Source organism: Brachyhypopomus gauderio, chromosome 1, assembly GCF_052324685.1.
Source record: "Brachyhypopomus gauderio isolate BG-103 chromosome 1, BGAUD_0.2, whole genome shotgun sequence".
Taxonomy (NCBI): domain Eukaryota; kingdom Metazoa; phylum Chordata; class Actinopteri; order Gymnotiformes; family Hypopomidae; genus Brachyhypopomus; species Brachyhypopomus gauderio.
Window position 1 is genome coordinate 24,429,946 of NC_135211.1, and position 20,219 is coordinate 24,450,164.

A 20,219-nucleotide genomic window follows, 5' to 3' on the forward strand; every position below is an offset into this window, starting at 1 on the left:
GAATATGGTGGTTAACAGTATTCAATTAATTTACTGTGGGGTCATGTTAGTATTATATAAACCTCAAATTTGAAAGAAGTGCCTTTCAGATTGTTTTTGACATGGACTCTCAGCTCATAGTCTTAAATACCATGGGAAGTATAGGAAGTATAGTTTCTAAATCTGGAATAATTAGAAGCTGGTTTTGTTTGATGGTGTGTGTGTGTGATGAACCAATAAATGGATAAAGTAGAGAAAGCAAAACACCAGTACTTAAAAAAAAAAAAAAAAAACTTTATTGTACATGTATGATGCAGGATGCTGCAATAAAATAACAAATGCTCTTTCAAAGGAAGACCTTTCTGGATTTCAGTCTATTGGCCATAGAAGTCACTGTAAATTGCTGTGGCATTTAAAATCCATAATGGGTGGCTGTATTGCTTGTTGCTATAAAGCACTGAAATTCATATGTGAACAGTGTTGCAAGATAAAGGGGACCAGCAATTAAATCGTTAGCACCAATGTCTCTAAGTTAGCATTTGTTGTTCTAAATTTAAATAAGTTTTATACAAACCACATAATGGGTACATTCTGTTGAATACATTTGGTTTGTGTTTAATGTGTATGTAGATTTAAGTGACTCAAATGTACAGGTATCAAAAGATTCAGTGAAATGTATTTAAATACTTCAGTTTACATGGAAGAATAAAGGCAGAAATTAAAATATACACATAATACATATAAATACATAAATGTGAACATTTACAGACGGTTTAAGATTTAAATAATATTCAGCCCAAGATGTTCAACTGCTTAAAGGTCTTTGTTGTCTTAGTCATCAAGCATGCCACCGTTATGAAGTGAAAAAAATGTAAACTGGTAAATTGACCTCTTAAACTTTCAAAACTAGTAATCTACAACTCAATATGCTGTAAATAGCTGTGGTAACTATCTTTTTTTAGTTAATCTCTGACATAGCAGCTGTGAAAACAAGCAGACACAACTCAAGACAATACGGGCTTCAATCAACATTTTAGGCTTTGCTTGGTTTTCACAACGTTAAAATGTTAAAAGGGTTTCAGCAACATTCAGAGGACAGCACAGTGTCAGACTGCCGAAGGAGTGCACTCTGGGATGCTGCTGAATATGGCCCATATTTTTCAGAAAGAAAACATGTTTATAAAAAATATTTTGTACACCATTTGGTAATGGTGATCATAAAAATGGCAATGAAAAAAAGAAATTCTTTGTTGAATTTTGTTTGAGTTAACAGAGGTTGCTGGACAGTCAAGTGGGCCCTGAATGAAACTTTCAGAATGACGTGGATGGCTAATTACGTTTCCAATACATTTGCAGTCAACCATAATTGTATATATTAGGACTTCTAATTTCTTTTCATTATGGTGATCATGAATGTTAAAGATGACCTACATAATTATTTTCATCTTTACCTCATTACAGTTCTGTGACGGGAAAATTTGTTCGGTCGGCAGGAATCTCAGACTCATGACACATCAGGTCGTCACTTTTATCTTCAAGTCTTTCATCAGTGATGGTGCTGACCACATCAGGAGGTCCGCTCTGAGACTGTTCACTGGTGTTACCCTCTTCACCATCTGAGAGGTTCTCAGAACTGAAGGTGGACATTGAGTGGCACTTTGTCATACTTGTGGGTCGACTGAGGAGCACAGAGAAGACATGTTTCATTCTCACATCATTTATATTCAGAATTTTTATCAATTATTTAATTTTTTCTTTTAGCATTGGTCAACCTTAAACCAAAGGTTTTGTAAGTGCTCTTGTTAGCATATCAAAAAAGTTTTATATTGTCAATTATTTTCTGACATTTCTTACTCTACCTCAGAAAGTAGGCAGATTTCATGCAAATCACATCCTGTAATCTACATTTCACTTGTGCCTCTCTGGTGTAGAGGAAATTTTGCAAATGTGCATACAAACTTCAGGCTCATGACCGCACTGTCTATATTGCTGTCAGTTCATTTCTTGGCCATGTTTTAGATCATGTTTCAAACCATATTCTCAAAATTAGACCCAAGTTCATATTGACTCCTGTTCACATTGGCTACACCTGTGATTGGTAATGTCATACGACTGTTTGTAATGCCGTTTAACACGTCGTCACTGAAGCTCACCATGACTGTGGCAAATCAACCTCACTATCCACTTCTCCCTCTTCCTCTTCTGATGATACTCCTCGTCGCTGCTGTGGAGAAAAGGGAGGGGCTTATGTAAGTACAGAGAAAACGTGGCAAAAAGTATCTCTGGAGGCAAACATGACTATGACTATGTACCTCGATAGACCCTCAAAATTATTAATCTGCTTGATGAAGGTATGTTTTCATATGAGATATAAAAAGAATTCTCACCTGTGTGACGGGAGTGGGGTGTCATATATCTACTCACCTGTGTGCGTGTGATTGCTGCTCGATAGAGGGTGCTAGCAGGCGTGAGCCGCTGATCTCTTCTCTGTAAGCGGAGCGATATCCCAGTGTCCTCTTTGCTGCTTCCTTTCTGAGTTAGCTGTGATGATCCTAACAATGATCTCCCAGCAGCAGAACACTCAGGACTCTTGGAGAACGGCACAAATGTGTCATCGCCTGGAGCTCCCCTGTGAGCTAGCGCCTCGGCACCCCCATCCGCTCCTCCGTCAACACCACCCAGTGTGGCTGAAGCACTCAGGCTGCTCCCTCTATCGGGCCCAGGGGCCACGCTTTGGCAGCGCCCTTCAGCCTTCATGGTGGTGGAGATGAGGTCTGGGCTGGAGGAGGACATCTTCTTCAACAGCCAGTCTTCCCCGCAAGCCGCCCCGGGGCCCAGGTGCTGCTCCCCGTGGGGGATGGCGACGGCGGGAGCGTTGCTGTGTTTTCTTGGGGATTTTTCGTGGAGAGAGCTGGAGAACATGGTCTTCAGACTGGCCAGGTCGTTGCTGCTGCCCTTACCCACCCTGCGGTAACGGGGCTTGGCCCTGCGAGAGCGAGCGGGCGACGTGGACGCCTTATTAGTGCAGGAGGGAATGGTAACCTGTGTCATAGAAGAGTCTAGTTTGGGTAGGATCACTTCGGACTTCAGCAGGTCAGGTCTGGATAGGAGAGGCAGATGTCGACAGATATTGTATGGCACATTCAAATGCAATGTTCAAACAATATACATTTTTAAACATATTTTGTGTATATTTTAGTAATCATATGTAGCAGATTATCCTGATTGAATTGTCTAGTGTACTCATTTCTGTCAGCCAAAAAATAACCTTCCACTAGTTTATTGATAACATGTCTTGTGACTAAATTGAATGTGTTGTGGTCACTCACTATTAATGCATTTAATTTGGATACTGCATGCATGTGACCTATTGGCTGAGTTTGATGTTCTTTAGAGGTTTCATCTCATAAGACTCCGCAATCACACAACATATGGCAACCTGGGAGGGCCATGGCTACACTTCCTCCAAGGCACATGCAGCCAATCACCATCACTTCAAGCTACAGCCCATGCAACATCCACCCACTCCTATCTGATACATGAGCCAACAGACACCCATGATTGGCCAGCATTGCTGTGATTGACAGGGGGAGAGCACATGTGCCAATTTTGCTCTCTTGGGTTCCCAACCACAGATGGCTGTGGCATCAACAGGGATCAAAGTCGTGATCATATGGCAAACACGTTTCTGTTGCACCACTCAGCCCTGATAGCAGGCTTTACTGGACCATAGAACCCCTATGTACCTACATACATTTTTCAGCCTCATCTACATACAGCTCGCATACATTATCAGACACTGTCAAGGAGAAGGTCACACACACACACGACAGGCCATACTGGAGGTCATCTAGAGCAGTGGAAATAACTCAGTATGGGCCATCGGGAGATACCCATCACACGCCAGACACAGGGTAATGGAGACAATGGCCGTGTGTATACGTGCACACTTAAACACACTCTGAGTGAGAATATCCAATCACAACAATATGACTACATCTAAAACTACAGGAAATGTCTTTATACTATTTCAATTATAAATATTTCTTGCTTGTACTTTTTTCCTCTTGAAGTCGTAACAGTCCTCGCAAGTGGTGGTGGGCCAAAAAGCAAAGATCCTCCTCCTTGTCACTGGAAAGGCGTTTGACAGGACCGTGGCCCTTTATCTTCAGTCTACGGCCTTTAAGCCATGTCATCCCGTAACACGAGGCAGTGAACAGTGAAGTGGAGATGTCATTCTGCCCTGCAACCTTCTGCAGAATGTGTGAGGAGAACGCAGTGCTATAAAGGGCAGGGCGCAAAGCCTCACGATTCTCTTGTAGCTGCGCAGCCACTACTGTTCCAGACTATACCCAGATGAGATGAATGACTGTGTAAGTTCTACGCTGCTGCCAACCATCTCCACTACAGTCGTCCTTGCCTCTGACCCAGTAAATGCCAGACGAGAGATCCATCAATTACATGCTGTAGATATACAGCTCCTGTGACCATGCAGTGCTAAAAGGTTTCCAGTCTTTACATAGATTTGTGTGCAGCTGTAAGTTTATTGGACAAGACAGTGGTTGCTCAGTCATCCGGTCCTCCTGGTCTCTGCTATTTATTTTGTGGGGCCTGCAAGAACATGTTCTACAGCAAACTAGCATGCTCATTCTGACCACTGCAATCCTACATGAATGCTTGTCTTACTTAATATCCCAATTTACTCAAAGCGGTTCTCAGTCAACCATGGCTCACCCAACACAATCCGATCTTTTTTCTGGGAGAGGTGGGAACTCATTAACTCCTCTGTTTCCATGATTGATCCACTCACACATCAAGATGGATCTGATGTGTTTAGTAAAATCACAGATGTTCCCAAGAAAAGAGCTAGTGACGGTGACTGAGCTTCTTCCTGGAGTCACACCCCCTCGCTGTTGGGCACGCCCCCTCGCAGTTGGGCACACACCTCACTGTTGGGCACGCCCCCTCGCAGTTGGGCATGCCCCCTCGCAGTTGGGCACACACCTCACTGTTGGGCACGCCCCCTTACTGTTGGGCACACACCTCACTGTTGGGCACGCCCCCTTACTGTTGGGCACACCCCTCACCGTTGGGCACGCCCCCTCGCTGTCGGGCACACCCCTCACAGTTGGGCACGCCCCCTTACTGTTGGGCACACACCTCACTGTTGGGCACGCCCCCTTACTGTTGGGCACACCCCTCACTGTTGGGCACGCCCCCTCGCTGTCGGGCACACCCCTCACTGTTGGGCACGCCCCCTCGCTGTCGGGCACACCCCTCACTGTTGGGCACACCCCTCACTGTTGGGCACGTCCCTTTTCTCGTCCTGAGGCCCAGGCCATGTGGAGAATGTTCAAGAGGCACCTGCTCAGAGGTTCATCAGTCCCTCAGTCACCTTAACAGCCACAGACAGTTTCATTTTTTTATTTTATTTTTTTTAGAAAAGAAGGATGAGAGCCTTGGGCCTTGTATCAGTTATCACGGTCTCAGTGCAATTACGTTGGAATATCATCAACCTCTTCTCCTTGTGCTGTCAGTGCTAGAGCAGATACGGGTTGCTAAGATCTCAGGAGAGCCTACAATCTAATCAGGATCAGGGAGGGGAATGAGATGAAAATGGTATTCATCACATCCAGTGGTCACCATGAGCACTGGCTTTGGGGGTGTAGCATTGACTCTTTAGTCTTTAATCCTTCATTAATGAAATCCTCTGGGATCACTTTAATCATTACATCTTCACTTATGTTGATGACATCCTCATTAACTCCTAAAATACATCTACGCACACTGAGCATGTCCGCAGTGTCTTTTCTGGCCTCACTGAATACCTTGTGCATACAATTGGAGAAGGGCAAATTTCACAAGACTAATATTGCATTCTTGGGCTATCTCATGGGTCGTCATGGAGTGGAGATGGATGCTGTAAAGGTCAGTGAGTGTAGAGATATTTTGAACACTCATCAGAGAAAGGTAGAAATGTATTCCACCTGGACGAGATCCAGCAGACACAAGAGAACGAGCCTGTCCCTTCAGATTGCCCAGGTGACTGCACCTATGTACCTTCCACTAAGCACAAACAACTCATCTGATGGGTGTCCACCTCCCTTAGTTCTGTTCCATTATATCTGGTGGGAGTCCTTACATATCATTTGTAAATTGTACATGTCATTTGTAAATTTATGGACATAGCCAAATTCACAGACATGAAAATAACTACCTGTTTAAGAATTTAGCCTGCTATGAAGTACACAATTAATATTTAAATAAAAGCTGCAAGGATAGATGTATATGCCAAACTCGGCATACCAGGGGCCGTACGATGGTTTTAATCATTTCATGCTTCTAACAAAGTGGGTGTTTATTGTATATGACTGATCATTACAGTTTGGAAGCCTTTACCTACTGATGTAGTTCCCTTGTATAAGGTACCTTACAGAACAGCATTTCTCTAGTCTTTCTCTGTGAAAAGTATTTTCACAGTATTGAAATTCTGTATTGTGTGTGTATGCTGCAGTATGTGGTTTCATACCTTTTGCTATGGGAAGGCAGTTTCTGAGGTACATTGCGTTTTTTAATGAGTTTGTCCATGGAATTTGAGCCTCCTTGCCTAGTACTGTGATGTTTGAACAGGCCGGGACACTTGTTATCAAGATGCTGTTCTCGTCTGAACACAAAAGAACACAGGGACACATCACATTAGCATCTAAGCATGAAACAGTATTGAGCTTTAAATTTATCCATGGATCTGAGTGTGACTACAGAATTTATGAATTTGAAAATGATTATTCATAAATATTAAATCTTTAACCAAAACATATTTACAAGTCTTAAAATTTATGATTTATGTTTGAGGGGTCTGCAGACAAAATGCTTTTGTGTAAACAATCTTGCCTTAAATGACACAGTGCTGTTCTAAGTCTCACATAGAGCTGTCTGTAAACAAGGTGCATGCATTCAAACCTCCTGCATGGACTCAGGGCACACGTCACGGACCCCACCGAACTGGAGCATGAGAGCCTCATTGTTGAGATTAAGTCCTACACTACTACTCGGTGATTGTTGTTTACAAGCTATAACTAATACATTAGCCATGTGCAGTCCAAACACACACACACTCCAGATACCTGAGCAGTTCCTTTTCTTTCACCTCCAGCTGCAACATAACAGAATTTAGCTCCATGTAAAGGTTGTTGGCTCTCTCCAGCTTCCTCTCATAGTGCTCACGGATGTCCAGGGCATGCCTGAAAATAAGAGAGTAAAACATCACACCGTCCGTCATTTTAATCTGTTAAAGTTTCCTTAGAGTATCACCCCATTTTAAATGGAACATTTAGTTCAGTAAAAATTTTTCTTTCTATTCCTTTAAATCCTATCCATTGTCACTAACACAGATACAAAATCCATATTTGGGTTTCTCAGAACTTTATCTGCATGAAGTTTATTTGATTTTTCTTTCTCGTTTTTGATTACTGTTCCTTTCCTTCATGATGGGGATTGCTCACCTCAGTTCCTCCTTACGTCTGAGGATAAGTTCCTCGTCAAGTCGGTGCAAGCAGGTGCCTTCAGACTTGATCTTCTCAAAGTGCTGTTTCACTTCATCTCTCCACTCGGCCTAAAGGCACATCACCAGACACCTGACTGTGTTATGACAGGCATGGCAGTAACTCCTTATTTGACCCCTTTGCAGAAAAGACTTTTATTTTGAAACACATTCCTACATCCCTATATGCCACTATTTCACTAGTTATATTTCAATTATAGAGCATAATTTGAAATCAAAAACTCAATCACAGCCTGCAGATATCTTAAATATTTATGAGTGAACCTTGAGAGTGCATTTGTGACAGGTTGTAAAGAAACAGAATTCAGAGACCCTAAGTGATCCCAATGAGACATGGCACTACCTGAGATTTAAAATAGGTCTCCTGGGGGGTGGACAAGACATCCGCTGAGGCTATGTCCAAATGGAGGAGAATCTGCCGGAAAGAAGGTCTGTTTCTAGGCTTGCAGTTCCTGAGAAATTGATAAACAATGACAAGTACAGTAATTATGAAAGGAAGCCTCTTCCTCAACTTTTACACCTTTTTCATCACAAAGCAAAATCAAATAATTTGCTGATATTCAGGGGTATAACCGATAGTGACCTTTTGAGGCTGTCTTTTACTCAAATAAGTCAGTAGCAAACCATGAGGTTGTATTTTCTAGAGTGTATTTCATTTATTTAATTTTTAATTTTGGATCAAATGTATCATTTTTGATTTAATGTTTCAGGGATCATCATTTCACAATTCTGTAATGCTACGAAGGTCCTATACTCTTTGTGTGCATACTGTACAACCAGCACTTCTGTCTCCCACCAGCACTGTTTCAAATTTCACCAGCAATGTCTCTCAACAGCAGTGTCTCAGTCTCACCAGCACTCTCTCAAGTCTCACCAGCCCTCTCAGTCTCACCAATACTCTCAGTCTCACCAGCACTGTCTCTGTTTCACCAGTACTGTCTCAGTCTCACCTGCACTGTCTCTGTTTCACCAGTACTGTCTCAGTCTCACCAGCACTGTCTCTGTTTCACCAGTACTGTCTCAGTCTCACCAGCACTGTCTCAGTCTCACCAGCACTGTTTCAGAAGAATCTTGAAGCCATCAGGGCAGCTGTCTGGCACAGGCAGCTGTAAACTGTTATTTCCAACCCCCCAGATAATGGCGGATGAATCTACGTCTTTGTATGGCACCTCTCCTGTTAGCATCTCCCAAAGTACAACGCCAAATGACCTACAACAAGCAGAAGAGCAGTCATGGATAGATAAAGCATTTTACAATCATTTCTATAACTATTATTACTTTCACAAGATAGAATGTATTTATTTATGTATTATTTATTTTTCATTTATTTCAGTTAAACAGAGGCATCTCACAGGAACATTGTTCTACATTTGATCACCGCTTACCAAATGTCAACCTTTTCAGACACAGGCTCATTTCGGATTACTTCTGGGGCCATCCAGGCCACCGTACCAGCAAAAGACATCTTTGTGCTCTTGTCACTCAGTTCCTTGGAGGTGCCAAAGTCTGAGATCTTCACCAGGTCGTCATATGTAATCAGCATGCTGAAACAGATTTCAAGGTAAAATGATTTTCAGTTGATCCAGTGCAGTTCAATTCAAAGATGTCCACTGAAACGATGGCACTCACTTTGGGGATTTGAGGTCTCTGTGGATGATTTTGTGGAGATGCAGGTAGTTCATGCCACCTGCGATGCCCATGGACCACTCTATCAGCAGTGAAGGTGTGACCTTTCTACCTCCATGTAGCACCTCGTAGAGCTGACCCTGCGCGCAGTACTCCATGATAATACAGTAACATGGAGCCTGCGTGCAAATGCCCCTGCAGCAGAAAAGACAACAGGGTTGTGGGTTTTTTGCACTTAAAAATTCTAACAGAAATCTATTTTGTTGTGACAACAACATTCCAGCATGTGAATAATAAGATTTTCTCTCAACTTATATGACACTGTGAAAATAATACAGTTCCTGTCACTGTAGGGATGCATTTTAAAAAGTGCAATATATATTCATGGTGCTGAAGTCAATATGCCTATAAATAATAGCACTTTTGCATTGGCGTGGAGCCGGAACTGGAGCCAGTGCCAAAATCGAAAACGCTTCCACAAATAAACGGTTCTCAGCCCCATAATCTTGATGGTTGTGTTCTTGCCCCGTTGGTTCATTCTGGTACCATAAACCTGCAGTCCTGGAACCAATGAACCTGTGATGCAAGCGGCCAAAGGGTGGGGCCCTGGCGTCTTTGTTGATGGAAAAATGGTGCAAGATATCAAAACTCGTAAAAATTAGCCATCCGAGCTGGATTCAAATGTAAGTGTGTTTGTTAAAATGGAAGAATTGTTTGGTCCTCACTTGAAGGTGATGATGTTGGGGTGCTTCAGCTTGCGGAGGTGTTTGATGTCCGTTTCCCTGATGTTCCTGACTTTCTTAACAGCTACCTCCTCTCCGTGGAACTTCCCTAAAAAGACTGCTCCCTGAGCCCCACTGCCGACCCACTGTAAATCCGAGATTTCTTCAAAGGGCACCTCCCACAAGTCTGAGAGAGAAAGACAGAGGAATTAACAGGTGGGACACAAACCAAAAAAACAAAGGCCAGTCAATTTGGAACAATGACTAAAACAATGATGAAGCTGAAGAACTAGAAATTCATATTTTTTTTAAGAATGAGTTTGCAGTGGACAAAGTTGCCTCTGCCTGTCATGGTAAATTAGCATTACAAAACCATGTCTTACCATCATTATTATGTTTGTGTTCTGTGGAGTATGCCTTGCCAATCATAGTCCACACAGGTTTCAGACACCCAAAGAGACCCTCCAGGAAGCCTCCTGCTCCTCCTGGGTGACACTGTAGCCTGCCGTGGTGTCCTGGCACGATGGGCCCGGCCTCTGGGCTCTGGGCTTCCGCTTCGGCTCGACCCCCGTCGTTCTCGCGGAGTTTAAGCACACTGTTGGCGAAGTGTTCCTGGGCGTCCTCGCTGGGGGTGGGGCTGTGGCCTTCTCCACGAGGCTGGCCTGTGTCGATGGAGATCACATTGCGGAGGACACACTGTGTGGGAGTCAGGTCCGTCTCTGGGGTGCAGGCGGGTGAGTCCAGGTCACGGAAGGTCTGCTCGGGGATGGGCACGGAGAAACTCAGAAGACATGGTGATGTTGGGCGGCTGTCATGAACGCAGGCCATGAGAAAGACGCTTTCTTTTTGGTTTGAGCTTTGCCGAGGTCAGATGAAATGAAGAGCAGGACCTTCAGTAACAGTGACCATAAAAAGAAAGGTATTAGAGATCAACATGGGACCCAGATACAGACAACAGCTTGATAGATATTCTAGTGTCACCCTAACTTGTCTTTAGGACTAACTTCTTTCAGAGAGAAATAAAATAAACACATCTAAAGAACTTAATTGTTCATTTCCAATGAACGTTTATATAACCTGCGTAATAGGAAGTGAAATAGTTTCATGCAGTTGTTCTGTACTTAACAATGTGTCTTAACACATACTAAGATGTTAAATGTTTGCACTCCAGTTCTTGGTCTGACTTCATGTGTTTCACGACAGCTGAAGCAGAAACATGTATCGTCAAATGTGATACTGCATCTTATTCTCTGCTCACATGGCCTCCCATGTTGTCTAGCATTAGCCACAATACCAGCATTTTTGAATGGACCTTTTTTGTCTCTGCATATAAAGTAAGATGCTACTGCATCACTCGATCCTGAACAGGATCATAAACCAGTGACAAACTGAAAACCTCTTTAAAGTTTGCATATTCATTCACTGATATTTAGACTGAAGGAAGAACAAATTCTGTTGCATAGTAAATAAATGCATATACAATTTAGCAGAGATGGATCCCAATGTTATCACACAAATCATCAAATATAAAGCATTTTAGTATAGGACAGATTCATTAACCACTTCTAATTAGAAGTACCATGTAATAAACAGTAAACAATTTGTATTAGGCTATCAAGTTTCCAAATCTTCATTCATGGTCAGTTTCTGTCCACATAACTAATTGAATAGTTTTGAGTAGCATTGTACAATGACTGTCCACCCAGAAATGACACTGGCAGATTTAAAGACAGCAGGACTGCTGGGTCTGATATTAGCACGTTCCATGTCAATGTATGTGCTGTGTTAAGAATGGTCCACCCCCATTTAGCATCCGATCAATACTGACCATGTGGATTGAAATTGACCAGTCATGAAGTGGGTAGTTTACAAATTAGGCATGGCAACATGGCTGCCTGTAATTGTTTACTAATAAAGTGTACCATCACCTAAAATGCAGCTAAATTCACCTAAAAAGAGTGTATGTAGGTGTAAGGTCTGCTTTTCTGATATGGTAGGTGGTGAATGTACAGTCTAAAGGCCTGAGTAAGTGCACCATCATGAATGAATGTGGTGTAGTTTTAGGAATTTGGGGGCATAGTTTGCCTTCAAACCGAGTACAAAATTTCAATAAAATTATCATAAAGTTAGAAAATATTGAAACAGGTCTTCTATCAAAGAGAACGCACTAGCAATAATGACACATAAAGGACAGAGTTAGCATTAAGGCTTAGGCGTTAACCCTGTTAGAGACATACATACATATATTGCCTCTTGAATGATACACAAAACATTACAATAATATAAAAATAAGCAAATGCAAACACGATGTTCAGAAAACGCAAAAATATGTGTTTTATTAATTTGTTTCAAATTGCTTTATATAATAAGCATCAAATGAGAAAAAATCGATAGCCTAATTATTGATAAAATAGCCTCAGACGTTTGGAGGCTGCTGTGTTTGAACGAATGAACTTTTAGTTCAAATGACACCAACAGCCCGCATCTGAGAATTCCCAACTGAACTGAAATCACGCCAAGTTCTAATCCAACAAATACAGGCTTAATGAAAGGCTCAGCAGATGCCTGCATTTTACGAATCTTCTGTGATGTAGGATTGCTTACAGCAGTGTCACTGTAAACCATTTCTATCCAGTTGTCGCTTACATCGGTTGTCCATCTTATGGTTTAAATAAACTAAAGACTAAAAGACGTGCGATTAGCAGCAAAACAGAAACATTTTTTCATTCCTGTACTTTATAGATACTTACCATTTACCTAGAATTTTAAGTGATAAATAAATCCCTCCGTTCGTTTATCCACTTTTGTTTCCAGCAGTGTTTAGGGGTACCACAGCTCTTCAGCCTTCGTGATGAGTCCCGTACAATAGATATGATGCTGTTTATTTTCTTGGTAACAGATAACGTAACAACAAATATTCAGGCAACGGACGACAGATATATTATGATCGTGGATGACAGTTCAGTCTAATTGTCTCCTAAAGGTTCGCACCGAACACAACCTTTGCAGAATTTATCGTGCGGAAAACTGGTCTGACCCGAGTCGATATAAGCGAGAGGCGGGATATGACGAAAATGTTTCAGTAAAGGAGGATGGTGGTAGTGATGCTCTCTGATGGGGGTGGGGAAGAGTGTGTGTGCGTGCGTGTGCGTGTGTGTGTGTGTGTGTGTGTGTGTGTGTGTGTGTGTGTGTGTGTGTGTGTGTGTGTGTGTGTGTGTGTGTGTAACACAAAAACAGAGTATTGGGCGTTGCTTGCTTCCTGGGTCGGACCAGCAGGTTCATACTGATTATAAATTCGCCTGTATTTAAATGTAGTAGCCTTTACAGTACATATAAGCCGCCGTGAATTACATTCGGCTCAGTGACGAGCGCTAAAATGTCTTTATTACACATTTAGATACGCACAGAGACAACTCTAATATGTCCATTATTCCAACAGCACAAGTAATCAATTAAGTTTGTGATGCTTAGAAGAAGTGTGTTTGACCGTAAATGATACCATACCTGCATTTTGGAACCTGCGTGATAAAATTCACAAACAAATGGTCGTGTAATGTATCATATTTTCATTTTTTTTTTAATTATATTTTTCAGTGTTATACAAAATGTCGGAAATGAGGTCGCATTGATTACAAACAGGAGAGCTGTTTACATATATATACATTTACAATATACATGTATACATTTATATATCCTATACATTTACAATACAACTTTTTGTTTATTTTAATATTAATTGCAATATTAATGGCATTTTTATGTCATATCTAACTGACTGAGTTCATTATTTGTGATAATTGTGGAACAGACTGCTTTATAGCAATCTGAAGCAGCTTTCCACAGAGAGAATATGTTTGAGTAAATATTTCTAAAAATACCTAAATTAAAGCAGCGGGTTATGTTTGTAAACTTATAATCTACACTGTGCAAATTTACAGGGCTTTCGAATGTTTTTGGAAATGTATGAAGTTTCAAAAATAGTTTGTAAGCACTTAAGAAACACAAACATTTTTTGTTAACCTAACCGTAAAAATCACTTTAGTGAAACTTTTATACATGAACACAAAACAACCACAACAAGTATGCAAAGTTCGAGCTTCCTATGTTTCTGTCTGACCCTAATATATATACCACGTGAGTGTTTCTGTTAATCCCTAAGATAAGAGCCAACACTTCATTATCCAGAACTGATGACATCATCCACAAATGTCAGAGTAGAGCCCTATTAAATGCGTGAGAGAAGCTGATTGTTGGTATATGTTATGGAAGGGAGCATGTATGGTTTGACCATAATTATTCAGATTTAATAGTCCATTAAAAAACAAACTCTATAGCCATGACTTGCTGTATTACTGCTACGGTTCAGGTATGATTACCAGTAAGGTAAAATGCTTTCATTCTTTTGCCACTCCACATGGCTTCTGTGTCAGTATCTCTGGAACTAATATGGCAATATAAATATGTATTGCCTTGGTAACAATGGATAAAGTTAATTTTTTTCTCACAAAAGTTCTGAATGATAATTAAATACTGTTGTCGGCTATTTTATTACATTTAGCAGATTATGTTATTTAAATGTTCAAAGAAACATTAAATTTGCTGCTGCCTATTTAGAAGTGGCAAAGTGATGTGTTTGAGGGGGCGTGGCTTTTCTCTAGACAGGTATTCAGCACAATAGACTACAGAACTAAGATGTCATGGGCAGTAGTTCCAATGTTGTTTGTTATCTTCTGTGCTTTTGAGTTTACACCCAAAGATACTCTGGATGAAATAGGATGGCATCAAGCAAAAAATAATATACAACTTATCTAAAGTTGCTGTACAAGTGTCCATCTCTAAGACACCTTCTCATCCACGGTAATGGAAACTTGCAGTAACTTTTCAACAAGCAATAACTTCTCCTGATGTATGTAGTGCCTGTGCTAAAACACAGAAATGGCTTTTTTAACTTAAACCATTCCGTTGAACAGAAATATTGTTTCTTCTTAAAATGCATACATTTAGCTTGGCATTTGTAAAATATCCTTGATCAGTTTCCTCTATAATTATTCACATAATTACGTACCACTCAAAATGACAATTTCCCATATATATTAATGCATTTGTATTCTTATTCATTATCAGAATTTAATATCATCATTAAATGTTCATTCTAAATGTATTCAGAAGGAAACCTTAAAATGCAACAAAAATTCATGCTAGCTGTAAAATGTCTTTAGAGTAATATAAATTGTTTAGAGATTCAAGACAATGAAGAGTTAATAATAATAAAATGACCAGACGATGCCTTCCTGAAAGTCACATGGTACCTGATGGGAAGAGGGAGGGTGATGGAGAAGGGGGAGGTTGCCCTGGCAACAGAATCCTCAATAGGCTATGTGAAGTCAGAAGCTGTAATATTAGATGGTGACCGTAGAATGAGTCACGATATGGTAGACACAGCTCACATTTTAACGAGGGTAAGCAGGGCACTCAAGGGGAAATAGGAAGGAGGATGGCATGTGTGCTTGTGTATTAGGACTAAAGAAAGTTTTAAAAAACTACACACAAATTGCAGAGAAATAGACAACCTGGGTGCCATTAATATAACCTGGTGATGTATATGTATTTATATATTGATGTGTATAAATTTTTTATCTATAGGATAATAATATATTTAAATTATACTGTATTGCTCTGTACTTGTAAGCATTTTTGTAAAGCATTTTGTGAGCGACTCTAGAAAAGTGCTATATAAATAAAGTTTTACTTACTGTGTATGTATAGTGTATCAAAAAAGTGAGTACACAACTCACATTTCTGCAGATATTTAAGTATATCCTTTCATGGGACAACACTGACAAAATGACACTTTGACACAATGAAGAGTAGTCTGTGTGCAGCTTATATAACCGTGTCAATTTAATCTTGCCTCAAAATAAATCGATATACAGCCATTAATGTCTAAACCACTGGCAACAAAAGTGACAACACGCCTTAGTGAAAGTTCCTGAAGTGTCAATATTTTGTGTGGCCACCATTATTTTCCAGAACTGCCTGAACTCTCCTGCTCATGGACTTTACCAGAGCTTCACAGGTTGCCACTGGAATGCTTTTCCACTCCTCCATGACGACATCACGGAGCTGGTGAATATTCGAGACTTTACGCTCCTCCACCTTCTGCTTCAGGATGCCCCAAAGATGTTCTATTGGGTTTAGGTCTGGAGACACACTTGGCCAGTCCATCACCTTTACCCTCAGCCTCTTTAATAAACCAGTGATGGTCTTAAGAGGTGTGTTTGGGGTCATTATCATGCTGGAACTCTGCTGCCCTGCCACCCAGTTTCTGGAGAGAGGGATCATGCTCTGCTTCAGTATTTTACAGTACATATTGGAGTTCATGTCTCTCTCAATGAAATGTAACTCCCCAACACCTGCTGCACTCATGCAGCCCAACACCAGGTCACTCCCAACACCATGAAGGACTGTAGGCATGACACACCTATCTTTGTACTCCTCACCTGACTGCCTCCATGTTTGAGACCATCTGAACACAAACACTTGGTCTCATCAGACCACAGGACATGGTTCCAGGTATCCATGTCCTTTGTTGACATGTCTTCAGCAAACTGTTTGCGGGCTGTCTTGTGTACAGACTTCAGAAGAGGCTTCCTTCTGGGGTGACAGCCATGCAGACCGATCTGCTGTAGTGTGCGACGTATGGTCTGAGCACTGACAGGATGACCCGCCACCCCTTCAGTCTCTGCAGCAATGCTGACAGCACTCCTGCGCCGATCTTTCAAAGACAGCATTTGGATGTGACGCTGAGCACGTGCACTCAGCTTCTTTGGATGACCAACGCGAGGTCTGTTCTGAGTGGACCCTGCTCTTTTAAAACGCTGGATGATCTTGGTCATTGTGCTGCAGCTCAGTTTCAGGGTGTTGGCGATCTTCTTGTAGCCTTGGTCATCTTCATGTAGGATAACAATTCATCTGTTAATATCCTCAGAGAGTTCTTTGCCATGAGGTGCCGTGTTAGATATTTCAGTGACCAGTATGAGAGAATGTGAGAGCTGTACTCTGTACTCTGTACTCTGTACTCTGGGCTCTGTACTCTGTACTCTGTACTCTGGCCTCTGGGCTCTGGGCTTCCACTCCTGCTCGACCCCCGTCGTTCTCGCGGAGTTTAAGCACACTGTTGGCGAAGTGTTCCTGGGCGTCCTCGCTGGGGGTGGGGCTGTGGCCTTCTCCACGAGGCTGGCCTGTGTCAATGGAGATCACATTGCGGAGGACACACTGTGTGGGAGTCAGGTCCGACTCTGGGGTGCAGGCGGGTGAGTCCAGGTCACGGAAGGTCTGCTCGGGGATGGGCACGGAGAAACTCAGAAGACATGGTGATGTTGGGCGGCTGTCATGAACGCAGGCCATGAGAAAGACGCTTTCTTTTTGGTTTGAGCTTTGCCGAGGTCAGATGAAATGAAGAGCAGGACCTTCAGTAACAGTGACCATAAAAAGAAAGGTATTAGAGATCAACATGGGACCCAGATACAGACAACAGCTTGATAGATATTCTAGTGTCACCCTAACTTGTCTTTAGCACTAACTTCTTTCAGAGAGAAATAAAATAAACACATCTAAAGAACTTAATTGTTCATCACTAATGAACATTTATATAACCTGCATAATAGGAAGTGAAATAGTTTCATGCAGTTGTTCTGTACTTAACAGGCGTCTTAACACATACTAAGATGTTAAATGTTTGCACTCCAGTTCTTGGTCTGACTTCATGAAGTGTTTGACGACATCTGAATTACATTCGGCTCAGTGATGAGCGGTAAAATGTCTTTATTACATATTTAGATACCCACAGAGTCAACTCTAATGTTTGTGATGCTTAGAAGAAGTTTGTTTGACCGTGAATTATGACATACCTTTATTTTGGAACCTGCATGATAAAATTCACAAACAAATGGTTGTGCACTGTGTTATATTTTAAATTTTTGATATTTTTTATTATATTTTTCTGTGTCATCCAAGACGTCAGAAATGAGCTCAAACTGATTACAAACGGCTGCCTGCATCTGAAAATTAACTGAACTGAAATCAAGCCAAGTTCTAATCCAACAAATACAGGCTTAATGAAAGGCTCAGCAGATGCCTGCATTTTACGAATCTTCTGTGAGTCTAGGATTGCTTACAGCAGTGTCACTGTAAACCATTTCTATATAGTTGTCGCTTACATCGGTTGCCCATCTTAAAAAGAGAAATAAATAAAAATAAAATAAAGAAAGATGTGCGATTAGCAGCAAAACAGATCGGGTATTTTTTCATTCCTCTACTTTATAGATAGCTACTTACTAGAATTTTAAGTGATTAATAAATCCCTCCGTTCGTTTATCCACTTTTGTTTCCATAGTGTTTAGGGGTACCACAGCTCTTCAGCATTCGTGATGAGTCCCAGGCAACGGACGACAGATATATTATGATCGTGGATGACAGTTCAGTCTAATTGTCTCCTAAAGGTTCGCACCGAACACAACCTTTGCAGAATTTATCGTGCGGAAAACTGGTCTGACCCGAGTCGATATAAGCGAGAGGCGGGATATGACGAAAATGTTTCAGTGAAGGAGGATGGTGGTAGTGATGCTCTCTGATGGGGGTGGGGAAGAGTGTGTGTGTGTGTGCGTGTGTGTGCGTGTGTGTGCGTGTGTGTGTGTGTGTGTGTGTGTGTGTGTGTGTGTGTGTGTGTGTGTGTAACACAGAAACAGAGTATTGGGCGTTGCTTGCTTCCTGGGTCGGACCAGCAGGTTCATACTGATTATAAATTCGCCTGTATTTAAATGTAGTAGCCTTTACAGTACATATAAGCCGCCGTGAATTACATTCGGCTCAGTGACGAGCGCTAAAATGTCTTTATTACACATTTAGATACGCACAGAGACAACTCTAATGTGTCCATTATTCCAACAGCACAAGTAATCAATTAAGTTTGTGATGTGATTTTTCAGTGTTATCCAAAACGTCCGAAATTAGGTCACATTGATTACAAACGAGAGAGCTGTTTACATACGAGACAATTATTTATTAAATATCAATTATTTTACGTTTACTTATCTGACTTAGTTGATGTCTAATTGTTAAGTATTTTATTAAATGATACAATTTTTTGCTGATTTTAATATTAAGTGCAATATTAATGGTATTTTTGACGTCATATCTAACTGACTGAGTTCATTATTTGTGATAATTGTGGAACAGATAGCAATTTGTTTTATAGCAATTTGAAGCTGCTTTCCACAGAGAGAATACGTTTGAGTAAATATTTATTTAAAAAAACAAAATTAAAACAGCAGGTTATGTTTGTAAGTATATAATCTGCACTGTGCCGCTTTACATGGCTTTCAAATGTTTTTTGAAATGTATGATGTTTCAAAAATAGTTTGTAAGCACTTAAGAAACAGAAACATAAGCATCCCAACCGTAAGCATCATTTTGGTGAAACTTTTATACATGAACACAAAACAACCACAACAAGTATGCAAAGTAAGCTTCCTATGTTTCTGTCTGACCCCAATATATATACCACGTGAGTGTTTCTGTTAATCCACAAGATAAGAGCCAACACTTCACACTTCACTGATTACATCACTATAGCCATGGCTTGCTCTATTGCTTCTACAGGTCGAGTATGATTACCAGTAATGTTCCAGTAAGGATTCTACACAAAAATGTAGAATACAGTTCTAAAGACATTTTTACAGAAAACATTTTCACTGATTCCTTTTTCTTTCTAGTCTACTCCACATGGCTTCTGTCTCAGTATCTCTGGAACTAATATGGCAATATAAATATGTATTGCCTTGGTAACAATGGATAAAGTTCATAATTTTTTTTCTCATGAAAGTTCTGAATGATTATTAAATACTGTTGTCAGTTATTCTTACCATTTTGCAGATTATGCTATTTAAATGCTCAAAGAAACATTAAATTTGTTACTGCCCATGTAGAAATGGCAAAGTGATGTGTTTGAGGGGGCGTTGTTTTTCTCTAGACAGGTATTCAGCACAATAGACTACAGAACTAAGACGTCATGTGCAGAAGTTCCAATGTTGGTTTTTATCTTCTGTGCTTTTGAGTTTACACCCAATACTCTGGATGAAATAGGATGGCATCAACCAAAAAATAATATACCACTTATCTAAAGTTGCTTTACAAGTGTCCTTCTCTAAGACAGGACTCTGTGCAGGCCAGTTAAGTTCATCCACACCAGACTCTGTCATCCATGTCTTTATGGACCTTTGTGCACTGGTGCACAGTCATGTTGGAAGAGGAAGGGGCCAGCTCCAAACTGT

At 41.0% G+C, this 20,219-nt stretch overlaps 1 protein-coding gene across 1 annotated transcript; it reads right to left on the bottom strand.

The window, feature by feature from the left end:
- Positions 1–288: 288 nt before the first annotated feature.
- Positions 289–12,992, bottom strand: LOC143513754 (mitogen-activated protein kinase kinase kinase 12-like). The gene is made up of 13 exons (XM_077004492.1): positions 12,639–12,992; positions 10,272–10,778; positions 9,892–10,075; positions 9,170–9,361; positions 8,926–9,084; positions 8,591–8,749; positions 7,884–7,992; positions 7,482–7,591; positions 7,104–7,220; positions 6,509–6,643; positions 2,404–3,079; positions 2,133–2,203; positions 289–1,657 (listed from the first exon to the last, which is right to left on the bottom strand). The coding sequence occupies exons 2-13, from the start codon at positions 10,714–10,716 to the stop codon at positions 1,435–1,437; spliced, it is 2,580 nt and encodes an 859-aa protein (XP_076860607.1). The 5' UTR covers positions 10,717–10,778; positions 12,639–12,992; the 3' UTR covers positions 289–1,434.
- Between the last annotated feature and the right edge of the window lie 7,227 nt (positions 12,993–20,219).

What these genes read in the sequence shown, in the direction of transcription:
- LOC143513754 (XM_077004492.1), bottom strand. Translation starts at nt 10,716, where the DNA reads ATGGCCTGCGTTCATGACAGCCGCCCAACATCACCATGTCTTCTGAGT. An exon ending in AGAGACCTCAAATCCCCAAA is followed by an intron (nt 9,085 to 9,169) that starts GTGAGTGCCATC and finishes AATCTGTTTCAG; the next exon opens with CATGCTGATTACATATGACG. An exon ending in AAAGAAAAGGAACTGCTCAG is followed by an intron (nt 6,644 to 7,103) that starts GTATCTGGAGTG and finishes TTTTGTGTTCAG; the next exon opens with ACGAGAACAGCATCTTGATA.